The 12,572-nt window shown below is 37.1% G+C and overlaps 2 protein-coding genes across 9 annotated transcripts in view; one reads left to right on the plus strand and one right to left on the minus strand.

The window, feature by feature from the left end:
• The window catches only part of MTMR2 (myotubularin related protein 2), a 93,444-nt gene extending 88,392 nt beyond the window's left edge, over positions 1 to 5,052 (plus strand). For all 5 annotated transcript variants that reach the window (XM_074335575.1, XM_074335576.1, XM_074335579.1 and 2 more), the window contains 3 exons: positions 393 to 506; positions 2,303 to 2,479; positions 3,386 to 5,052. In XM_074335575.1, coding sequence (XP_074191676.1) covers positions 393 to 506; positions 2,303 to 2,479; positions 3,386 to 3,547 — 453 coding nt within the window. In that variant the 3' untranslated portion in view covers positions 3,548 to 5,052. The remainder of the gene's footprint in view (positions 1 to 392; positions 507 to 2,302; positions 2,480 to 3,385) is intronic.
• A 3,687-nt stretch (positions 5,053 to 8,739) lies between these two features.
• The window catches only part of CEP57 (centrosomal protein 57), a 45,583-nt gene continuing 41,750 nt past the window's right edge, over positions 8,740 to 12,572 (minus strand). For all 4 annotated transcript variants that reach the window (XM_074335581.1, XM_019737534.2, XM_019737533.2 and 1 more), the window contains one exon: positions 8,740 to 11,438. In XM_074335581.1, coding sequence (XP_074191682.1) covers positions 11,205 to 11,438 — 234 coding nt within the window. In that variant the 3' untranslated portion in view covers positions 8,740 to 11,204. The remainder of the gene's footprint in view (positions 11,439 to 12,572) is intronic.

The raw sequence follows: 12,572 nt of genomic DNA on the forward strand, positions 1-12,572 counted from the left end.
TTTTAAAAAAAAAAAATTAAAGAAAAGTCTTACTATGTTATTTATGTTCATTTTTGCCAGAGAAGGGCTAGAATTGCCAAAATTGCCCAGGTCAAAAACCCATCAGCCTGCAAATTTAGGGCTAGCAGCGACAGGGAGACAGAAACATCAGGTCAGACCATTCAAAGTCTTGCTCATAAGAAAGGGAGGTTTTGGAAGAAATTGTCTCAGAAAAGTGGTAAAGTGATTTTTCAACAGAAAACCAAGCAGATAATGCCATAATGGCTTAGAAATATATAGTTTTGCATATTGTTTAGCCTAATTTTAAGAAGTATTATAAAGGATCTACCCATATACAGGATAGTGTGATTGAAAAGTCTTGTAATTTTGTATTTGTGCTGTTCGATTTGCAGTTTCCTACAGCATTTGAATTCAATGAATATTTTCTCATTACCATTTTGGACCACCTATATAGCTGTTTATTCGGAACATTCCTCTGTAACAGTGAACAGCAGAGAGGAAAAGAGGTAAAATATAACCCCCCCCCCCCCACGCCCAGTCTACTCCCAATACGCACTTTCCCTACTAGAGTGCATTTTGTGATGGATTTCAACAGTTGTTCATTTGCGTGATTTATTTGGCCATATTTTATTTTATATGCTGTAATATGATTGCTTCTTTCCATATGTCTGAACCTGATTTATTTTAAACTACCTCTGTCACAAGGCTGAAGATGCCAGCTAGCTGTCAGGTGAGTTTATGGGCGGGAAGTAGTATCTGCTGAAGAGAACTTGTGTGTCTGAGGGGCACAGTGTACCTGTTACTCCTTGCAGGATGGAAATCCTTCAACACAGGTGCAGAAAAATATAACTAGTAAAAAATACGCATTTGAGTAAACTGACAGCTTAAATCCCATAATATATTCTGCCTACATGACCCATTTTTTTAATTGTAAAATACTATAAAACATTCAAACACTGAAAAAATACTATGTAGAAAGTTAAAGTTTGTTACCCCAACTTGGAGAGATATCACTATCAAGCGGTTGGTATTTACAAGAAACCGTGTAAGGATTACATTCATTCAAATTTTACTTCTGTTTTCCTCAAAATGCTTTCTTATGTGTGAAGTTATTAATCACCTTGATTGGTGTCTCCCTCTGCATCCGCTTTCATTCTGAAAAATGTGGCTACACAATAGTTTATCCACGCTTTCCTATGAAGCACAGTGGCAGTGCTTGCTGTGGAGCCAGGCTGCCTGGGTTCAAACCTTGATCTGATCTGTCACTTACTGTGTGACCCTGGGCAAGTTAATTTCTGCTTCTGTAAAACAGGGATAATAGCACTTACTGTTGTGAGGATTCAGTAAACCATACAAACACTACAATAACTGCCATGTAGTAAGTGCTTCCTAGACTGTAAGTTCCTTGAAGGCAGATAGTAAATTTCTTCATTCACCATTATATGTTCAGTGTCTAGCACACAGTATTTCCATGCATAGTAGACACTCAAGAATGACTGAATATTAGATAATTAAGAATAGCTAAGTTCCAAAGATACTTTCATTTTTTTGAGTGCCTGGAATGGGACTTACTATATCTTGATTTAAATTTTTTTTCACCAATGTGTAATTTGCATTCCTTTAAGCTGACTCTTTTAAAGTATGTAATTTAGTGATTTTTGATATATCTACGAGTTGTACAACCATCACCACTATTTTCAGAACATCGAAAAGAAATCCTGTATCTGTTAGTAGTTACTCCCCATTCTCTCCTGCCAGCCCCTGGCAAACACTATTCTGTCTCTATGGATTTGCCTCTTTTGGACATTTCATATAAATGCACTCATTCAAGATGTGGCCTTAGTGTTCGTTTCTTTCCCTTGGCATAATGCTTTCAAGGTTCAATTTGTGACATGAATTAATACTGCATTCCTTTTTATGGTTGAGTATTCCCATTGTATAGATAAATTATTTTACCCACTTATCAGTTAGTGGACTTTTGGGTTGTTTGTACTTTTTGGCAATTAGGAGTAATGCCGCTTTGAACATCTGTGTATAGATTTTTGTGGGCATGTTTTAAAGCTCTCTTGGGTATATACCTAAGAGTGGAATTGCTGGTATGGTAACACTAGGTTTAACTTTTTGAGGAACTGTACTGGTTTCCAATAGCCTCTGATTTTAATGTAAGTGGGGCTTCACTGAAGTGTCAGTTGTCTCCCTCTAAAGAGACTTTAGTGATCAAAATATATCTCTTTACAACTTTCTTCTAAAGTATAAATAGCTTAAGTGATGGAGACTCTTAACCTATTTTTCCTTCTTACAGAATCTTCCTAGAAGGACTGTGTCACTGTGGTCTTACATAAATAGCCAGCTGGAAGAATTCACTAATCCTCTCTATGGGAGCTACTGCAATCACGTCCTTTATCCAGTAGCCAGCATGCGCCACCTAGAGCTCTGGGTGGGATATTACATAAGGTGGAATCCACGGATGAAACCACAGGTATATGCTGGACAATACACGGTGGGAGTTTTCATCCATGCCACTGTATAAAATATCTTTCTCCCCTTTAAAGCAACTAGAAAAGTTATCTGCATATTTAAATTTTTCCCGTTAATAGTTATAATTGTGTAGTAGAAAAAGTACAGGGCAGTGGGGTAGGGCGGTGGGAGGGCGGGGGAAACGTGGCGATAATCAGTGTACTTGGTTCTTATGCTGACTTTGCTTGGATGGCTTCGCACAATCACTTGTTTTGTCTTTTCTTCCCTCCTCTGTAAAATGAGGGTGTTGGACTGGGTAACTTCTAGAGGTCTCATTTTAATAGGTTGGACAAAATAGCTTTAGGAAAGTTTAAAACTGAACAAAATTCTGGTCCATTTTGAAATAAGGAATATTTACTACTTAGAACTGTTTAACTGACTGAAAATCTACAACTAAATGATAGGAAATCTTTGAGTATTTATTGGCCTTTATATTGTCTTGTTACTAAAATATTTGTTGCATTTGGAAAAGTACCAGTTGCAGGATGTTCTGTGGAAATACTTGGGGGCACGAGGAAAGCCAGTGAGAGACCAGTGGTGTCACTAGAGTCCTTGAAATTAATTTTCACTGATGTGCTACCAAGGTGGGTTTGGCCCCATGGCTGAATAAAAAACACACTTGGCGACATTTAGGTAAAGAACTACTGTGTTTCCCCGAAAAACAAGACCTAACCAGAAAATGAACCCATGCATGATTTTTCAGTATGACATCCCCTGAACATAAGCCCTAATGCGTTTTTTGGAGCAGAAATTAATATAAGACCCAATCTTATTTTCAGGGAAACACGGAGTATACCAGAATGATTTGACTTTGGGTTTATTTAGGATTGCCGACGTGGAATAATTTTATGGTGTTTTGCTGTTGTAGGAGCCCATTCACAGCAGATACAAAGAACTTCTTGCTAAACGAGCAGAGCTTCAGAAAAAAGTAGAGGAACTACAGAGAGAGATTTCCAACCGGTCAACCTCATCCTCAGAGAGAGCCAGTTCTCCTGCACAGTGTGTCACTCCTGTCCAAACTGTTGTATGAAAGGACTGTTAGATGGAGCCATCGTCGCCATGAACTCTTGATTACAATGGCAGCTTAACCGAAAGTCTTTTGAATTTACAACCCATCTGTGAGAGATATTCAGTTGCTTATTTATTTTAAGTCTCTCTAGGATGAGTGCAGAACTCTAGCAGTACAGGTGGCTTAAGTGAAATAACCCCATATGTAATTACATGACTATAACGTGTCACCCAAAGAATATTAAAATGTTGCAATCCTGGATCCACAGTGGGAATAAGTTTCTAGTTTCAAAAGCAAAATGCTATCTCAGAAATTTTGGTGTCTGGTAAAATCAAAATACAAACCACTTCAAAAATGTACCTCTTGATGGAAGAGAGCTCATTGCAGAGGGTGCATCAGTTGTCAAACCAACACTGAATTCTGTGGCATTATATGTATGTGGCCTCAGTGTCATGACAGATGAAGAATCATTTGATACTCCTTTTCCCATCATGGGTTTTTCTTTTTTTTTATTTACTTTTATTACAACACCTACATTCTTCATATATGATAAGGCAAAGTCTTGAGTATAGTATGATGTAGTAGTTGAAATTTACTGCTGTTATTTATGTACTTATTTAAGATGTATTATTAGATACCTGTACAAAATCACACCTGATAGATGTGCTTGTGGGGAGGATGGAGGAAAAAGGAGTAAGCTGTCCAGGATTTCAAAGAATTCCACCTCTTTCAGATTAATTTCCATTTTCCCAATTACTAGAAACATGAAACATTTTAAAAACTCATCTACCCTACTTTAGATTTGTTGGTGTGTCAGAACACAAGTTAATTGGTAAGTTTTGAGGCAATATTTTAAACAGTTTACTAGGAGTGACTTTTTTTCTGAAGTCTGTGTAAACTGCTTATGGTGAGCACTATGCTCAGATTTTACATGAAATATTTTACTACTGCTCTCCTTTGCAAATTCTGTTAATTCCACTGAATAATTTACCAAAGAATTTACTGCATGTAAAAACATATTCCGGTCTCATTGCCAGTAAGGGAAACCCGGCCTCACCGTTCACCTGCTGCAGTCAGAATTCAGTGCTGGTATAAACACAGTCCCCGGTGTCTGTTTTATTCTACACAAGAGCCATATGTTATGTACTGTAACAAAGGAGTTTCTTGCCCCTTGGGCCTTTAATTAAAATTTCCACTGACTTTTAAACTTTGTCCTTAGCCTAAGTTATTTGCTTTAAGCTTCTTTTGCAGAAATGTTACTTGGAATTTTATTAAGGAAATAGGTGTCTGCTAGCATCTACTCCAACATGAAATGTTCAGTTTGACCCTATTTTCCCTTGAATACACAAATCCAACAATACTAAAAAATACAGTATTTTTTTCATTAATTTACTTATAGTCTGAACCTTAGTCCTGCTTCTCGGTACCAAAATGATTTGGTAATTGCGTGAAATTTGTTGTAAGAATTTATAACGGTATTTAAGTAGCCAGTCTACCAATATTAAAGCCAATATTTTATAAATCCATTCTCTGCTGTCCATTCTACCATTTTCCTTATTTAGCCTTTATCATCTTGGTCTGGTACCACACAAAAGAATGTAGGTGACTGAGAAGATAAATAATTTAACATTTCCATTCTGAACGCCTTCACATCTATTTTAAATTCCATTCAAAAGCCAGAGCAATCTAATGCACAGATCTATCACATCTCTTTTTAAAACCTTCCAGTAGCTTCTTTTCACCTCTGCAGGAGTCCCTGAAGTGGAGACAGTTAAGATAATTCATTGGTGGCGATGTCGGCATCAGGACGCCATGAGTTATTCCTTTCCTCTCTGCCCTGACTTAACTAATTGGACATCCATAACCAAACCAAAGTGCCTCTGCACTGCACACCGGGACCCCCAAAAGATCATCAGTGCATCCGAAAGTCAGTGAATTTGACCCAGGAGGCGGCTACAGAGACAAGCGAGTTGCAGTGGTGGCGACGATGTAGCAAACTAGCAAACTCGCCGGCAGAGGAAGTGCAGGGTGAGAGGGGTTCAAGTCCACCGAGCTGCGTGCACTGTAGCTAGAGGGTCCCACTGCTCTTCAGCATCAGATTTCCGAGACCTCTGTGACTAGAGGGAGGGAAAGGACAGGGAAGAGAAGGCAGACAGAGAACTGAAGGAACATGTTTCCTCCTGTCGGCCCCAGGATTCCAGCAAAAAGTCTGCTGCTGGACCTCTAGGACTTGGCCACTTGAGGAGCCCCCTAATGGGCTTTGAGCACACCTAAAGCCCCATGTGCTAAGCACACACCCCCTTCCACTCTCCTGCCAGCCTTTTTATTAAAGATGCTTTTTATTTTTATTTTTTTTAAGGAGGGCGCAGCTGACAGTGGCCCATGTGGGGATCGAGCCGGCAAACGTAGTGTTATTAACACTAAGCTCTAACCATCTGAGCTAACCGGCCACGCCCTAAAGCCACCTTTTTAATGCACCCATTCCCAACTTCAGCAGAGTCAGCTCCAGTAAGAGACACCAAAAATGTATGCGATAACTCCACCTTCTGGAAAACAAAACACTTTTAATTGCCAATGTATTGAAATTTAGAACAAAGTAATCAAAGCCTTACCTAAATAGAAAAGGTGTTCACTACCTCAAAGGTGGCAGCAGAAGCACGTTAAAAATCACGGTAATGATGGATCACAAAGAAAAAAATTCTCCAGCAACTACACCCAAAGATAGAATATTGTGGTCCAACTGATAAAAGAATTCAAAATAGCTCTTATGATGAAATTCAGCAAGCTACAAGAAAACTCTGACAATTCAATGAACTCAGTAATGAAATTAAAGAACAGGAGTACTTTACAAAAAGACTGAAATTCTAAAGAAAACCAAACCTGGAAGTGATGAACTCAATAAATGAGATGAATACACTAGAAAGCATTACAAATAGAACAGAACAGAACAAGCGAGCTGGAGGATAAGAATTTAGAAATTATTAGGGTGAAAAAGGACATAGAACTGAAAATTTTAAAAAGTGAAACCCTACAAGAATCATGAGATTCCATTAAAAAAGCCAATATGAGATTATGGGTATACCAGAAAGAGAGGAAGCAGCGGAGTGTTAAAGAAAGAATAACAGAACTACCCAAACCTGGGGAAGGAACTGGACAGACAAGTGCAAGAAGCTAATGAACACCTGATTATCTCAGTGCATAAAGACCTTTCCCAAGACATAATGAAATTGTCAAAAGTCAAAGAATTTTAAAGGCAGCAAGGAATAAAAGACAGTAACCTACAAAGGGACTTCCATTAGGCCATCAGCAGATTTCTCAGCAGAAACTACAGCCTCGGAGAGTGGAAGACATATTCAAAGTATTAAAAGATATAAATTGCTAGCCAAGAATATTGTCTGGCAAAATTATCCTTCACATATGGAGGAGAAATAAAGGTTTTCCCAAAGAGTGAGAGAGTTCACCACCATTAAACATGACTTATAAGAAATGCTGAAAGGTCTTCAAGCTGAAATGAAAAGACAGAAGTACACAAAACTCTTACTAAGATGACAGAATTTGAAAATTATAACTATTTTAGAATAGTATGCTAAACAATTATGGCATAAAGGTAAAGAGCATTAAACATAACTACACTACAATTTGCTAACAAATGCACAGACTCAAGTTAATTTGTGACATCAAAAATATAAAAAGGGAAAAAGAGGATTAAAGCTTTATAGGTAAATTAAGATAAATTGCTATCAGCATAAAATGGACTATTTTATGTATGAAATATTTTATGTAAACCTTATGGTAAGCACAAAGAAAAACTCTAGAGCAGAGACATGAGACATGAAAAACCACCAATTTACAAAAGTAGACCAAAACCGAAGGAAAAAGAAACAATAGAGAGACAAAATAACCAGAAGGCAAAATCTGAAACGGCAGTAGTAAGTCCTTATATATCAATAATCACCCTAAATGTAAATGGAATTCACCAATCAAAAGGCACAGAGGGGATGGATGGATAAAAAAAACAAGACCCAAATATATGCTGCCTACAGGAGACTCATTTCAGATATAAAGGCTAAAAGTAAAGGAGTAGAAGATGATATTTCAAGCAAGTGAAAGAAAGAAAAAAAAGCAGGCATAGCTATACTTCCATCAGTCAAAATAGACTTCAAACCAAAACTGGTGAAACAGGCAAAGAAAATTATATAATGATAAAAGGGTCAATACATCAAAACAAAATAATCATACAAATATACACTCTGAACACCTGAGCACCACACATATTAAGCAAATATTAATGTATTAAAGGAGAAATAGACAGACGATAATAGTAGGGGACTCCAGTACTCCCCTATCACCAATGGAAAGATCAGCCAGACAAGAAATCTACAAGAAAATACTACAAGGAATTAAAACATACTTTAGAACAACATTCCACCAAACAGCAGCATATAGTTTTCTCAAGTGCACAAGGGACCATTCTCCAGGAGAGATCATACGATAGGACACAAAATAAATCAGCAAATGTAAAGAGACTGAAATCATACCAACCACAATTGTAAGCAACTAGAAATCAAGAAGGAAAGTGAGAAGATCTACAAATACATCGAAACTAAACAACATACTTCTACACAACCAATGGGTCAAAGAAATCAATAAGGAAATAAAAAATTACCTCAAAATGGAAATACACCACATCAAATCCTGTGAATGAAGGAGGTAAAAGCAGGTGTAGCAATAAACACATTAAGAAATTAGATCTCATAAACAACCTAACAACTACAAGAACAAATTAAGCCCAAAGTCAGCAGAAGGAAGGAAATAAAGATCGGAGTGGAAATAAATGAAAGAGACCAGAAACGTTAAGGGTCAATGAAAGAAGGGTTCATTGAAAAGATAAATAAAATTGACAAACCTTTAGCTAGACTAAGAAGATTCAAAATTAGAAATGAAAACAGGAGACATTACAACTGATACTACAGAAATATGTAGGATCGTAAGATAGTACCATCAATTATAGGCCAACAAATCACATAACCTAGGAAAAATGGAGACATTTCTAGGAACACAAAACCTACCAAGACTGAATCAGGAATAGAAAATCTGAATAGACCAATAACAAGAGGTTGAATCAGTAATCAAACAACTCCCAATACAGGAAACTCAAAAGATTCTGCACAGCAAAAGAAAAACAAAACAAAAATACAGCCTACACAATGGGAGAAAATTTTTGCAAACCATGTATTGGGTAAGCAGTTAACACCCAGAATACAACTTAAAAACCCCAAACAATCTGATTTTTAAAAGGGCAGAAGAATTTAAAAGACATTTTCCCAAAGAAGAGAGCCAGTTGTGTGTTTCATAACTTTATAAATATCTATGAATACTGGTTGTACAGGTGTACTTTTTCCTTTATGATCAGGGATATAAAATTTAGAGACTTGTACACAGTTAAGTTGAAGCTCTTTAGGAGTCTCCTGTGACTTGTCTGCTTCCCTTTTTATTCTTACCTGCATACCTCAGCTTTCATCTACCAGTACTACTCAGCTAGTCACAATTCCCTGTACACTGCAGATTCCTGCCTTTGCTTTGTTCATTTCACCTTGTTCACCGGAACAGTTCTCTAGCGTTCAGGCATCATTTCCTCCAGGTTTTCCTGTTCCATCAGTACCTTCTCTGCCATGCTGCGGCTTCCTCTGTGCTCCCATAACAGTGCACATGCTATCGCCACTGTGCTCACCATATTGAAATGAAGTCCGGTATCTACCTCCTGCCTGTGAGCACACGTTTCTTCCTCAGCTTGGTGTTCATGTTGGCGTTTTACACGTAGAACATCCTTGTACTGGAAATGCACTGCGATCAAGCTGCCATACAACGGAACTGGATGGATGACAAGATAATCCTCGGCTGTAAGCGCTCCGATAAGGGAAGCAGTGTCCTCTCGTTTTCAGTTCTCACCTGAGGGTATCAAAAGCTGGAGTGGATATTTCAGTTTGACGCCTGAGGAGAGGGGTAGCTTTTACCAACATTAAACCACTCTTCTAATTAGGACTTGGAGCCACTATAATGCAAGTGAGGTTTACAAAATTTAATGACCTGAAATTCAAACACAGAGATAACAAAAGTTTTAATAGTTGAAAAGGTGGTTGAGACACCAAGAAACATTTTCCATGTCACAAAGCAGTGAGTGATTTCTTGGATCTATAGCCTCACTGCCATGAATTTGATGAAGATACAAACCCGCTCATCAGAAAATTGTACATGCAAGCAAAAGTTTACATACAATTTCAGAAGAGTCACAAATACCCCCAAATCTAAAGCCCCTAAAACAAGAACTCTGTAGGAAAATCATTCAGTAAGAGGCCTAATAAGCTTAGTGCCCAGATAGCCACTACAATTCATGCTGGTTATCTAGATAAAATCCTAGAACTCTTTCAATCCCAGGGAGGCATAAAAAGGAATCTTTAGTATGTGGCTGATGAGTTTTTCAGTATCTTAAGAGTAGCTTATCACACACCAGGAGATAATTCGATCTTGTAGGGTTTAGTTTCTATGTAAGCATGAGAAAAGCAAGTAAATTACGAAATACCAGATATTCTTATTGTTTCTCATAATATGCTAATGTTCTGTTTAGAAATGCATTTTTTGCAGAGATTACAACAAATAAAGCCTTTATTAACAGGCTGTTACGGAAAATTGCAGTGTTTCCTTAAAAAAGCTGCTTTATTGATTTAAGTGGCAAATTTATAAAAAGGTAACATGTCTTGATCTATTCAAAATTATGATTTACATTAACATAATGACAATTGCACGTGTACAGTTAATACTGCACACATACTGTACACCAAAAGTAAATATCCAAGGGGTCTTCTTAGATTTAAGATTAAAACCCATAATGCATTGAACTCAATAGCATGATTACAAACATGTACTATTTAAAAATAAATGTATATGCTTTACCACACCACCCCTTCTCCCTTCATTCCAAAACCTCATTTACTTCATTAACAATTTGTTTACACTTTAAAAATGCTTTTATATCTTTACAGTTAATTGACTAAAAATGAATGCCTGGGTCTTTTAAAAAAAAAAACGTTAACAGTGGATTAAAAATCAATAGAAGTGTATTTAATACTGAGTGATGTGTGAAATGTCAAAAAGCAAAACAAAACAATCCTCTTAAATATGTATAAATATTTAAATATAGAAAACCTCCATCAAGTTAAAAATAAAGTCTATTTAATGGTTGTACTGTAAAGGAGAAATGGGCAATTCATGCCAGAGAAGATTAAAAAATGAGACGTTTCAAGCAAACACCGCCTCTGGACAGCCTCATATTTGGAGAATTTAAACCTAATTTTAATTTTACTTAAAGAACTATTTTAAAAAATCACGCCCACAAGTAAAAAATTGGTCATTTGTTTACAAAGCACAATATTTCAGTACAGCAAATTCATCTCAAACAAACAGTAGGTGTGGCTTCATAGCTTTTCAAACTCCCCTGATTTCCATTTAGATGGTTTAACATGTAGTCGTGATGGGTAACACAGGAAGCCTGTGTAATGAAGCCTGGGCCCCTTAAAACCTGGTAATTCCAACATAAGAGTATGAGACCTGGCAAGTAAATTGTCAACATCTGATTGATGAGGTACAAATTATCTAAATAAAATTTATGACCTGGTACCAGTCAGTAATCCCAACACAAATTATTGCTTTGTAATGAACTCTGTATGGTTTGCATGTCCTTCAATAACTGAAGATTTTTCCTGCTTTTTTCTCCAGGTCTGGGTTTGGCAAAATCCTTTTTATTTGTGGTCCCTGTGATTCCAGAAGAACGGCTGCTGCTGTTTCCTTCTTCATCAAGAGTCTTTTTGGTGGTTCTTAATTCCCTCTTCTGCTTCTCTGTCTTCTGTTTCTCCAACTATACCAAATAAGCAAGGCATAGAAAAAGGAGAATTTAATGAAAACATTCTCTTCTGACAACCAGTACTTTATTCTCATACTAACTAAAATGCAAATAATGTATTCTATTTTTTTGAGACTTCAAAAATCTGTTGTACTACTAATCATTTACTACTCAGTGCTTAAAATATATAGTGACATACAAGGAAGTCTGGTGCTGTATCAGAAGTTAAGGCATGTGGTCCAAGTGCAGAATAGGTAAATGAGAAGCACGGGGGTTTGGGGGAAGGTCTCAAGGAGGAGGCAAAAAACCTGACACAGGAAATGAAAGATAGGAAAGATTTAGGAGATGAAGGACAGGAGAAAGAAAGGCATTCTAGAAACTAGTCTGAGCAGGCACAAAAGTATGTTTCAGACAGACGAAGAGATGTAGTGGTAGTGTATTAATACTATGAAAAGGGTTTTTATTTTGTTATTTCACTATTATTTAAATAAATTCATTTATTTAAATAATTATTATAAATTAAGAATAATTTATTAAAATAGAGGAGCTTTATTTTCACTTTAGCTGCAGGCTAAAATAAACTGCTGCTGGCATGTTGGTGTTCCACCGGAGAGAATAAAGTCTAATGTACAAGAAACAAATCTGACCATTACTCCTACAGGAATCATTTGCTTGTCATTTCTTTTTTTGAAAAATGAATTGTCTCATCTATAAAATGAAATAATATATACGTACTTGACAAGCCTTCCATGAAAATTAAGTTTTAAGATGACATTTTCAAAGCACCTTGCAACCAATTAATGCCAGCGGAACCTGTGCTGCTCTGTCTTCTCCAGTGGTAACCCACCATCCTCTTCCTCCAAGTGAGATCCAGCAGCAAGTCGCCCTGACATTTCTACTTCCAAAACACACCCCAAATCCGTCTCTTCTCCCCAGCTGCAGTCACCGTCTGAGGTCAGCTTAAAAGGCCCAGCTGGTCCCTCAGCTTCCCTGCCCCATCCCCACACCCTCCCAGGGCTCACAGTAATCTCTTGAATACATGCATCATTATGTTTCTTTCCACATGAAAACCCTGGAAGTGTGACTTCCCGCTGAACTTAGTAGATACTAAATAGATGGTTGTTTTATTCATTTACTATAATTAGTAAC

The sequence above is a fragment of the Rhinolophus sinicus genome, linkage group LG06 (genome assembly GCF_036562045.2).
Source record: "Rhinolophus sinicus isolate RSC01 linkage group LG06, ASM3656204v1, whole genome shotgun sequence".
NCBI lineage: Eukaryota > Metazoa > Chordata > Mammalia > Chiroptera > Rhinolophidae > Rhinolophus > Rhinolophus sinicus.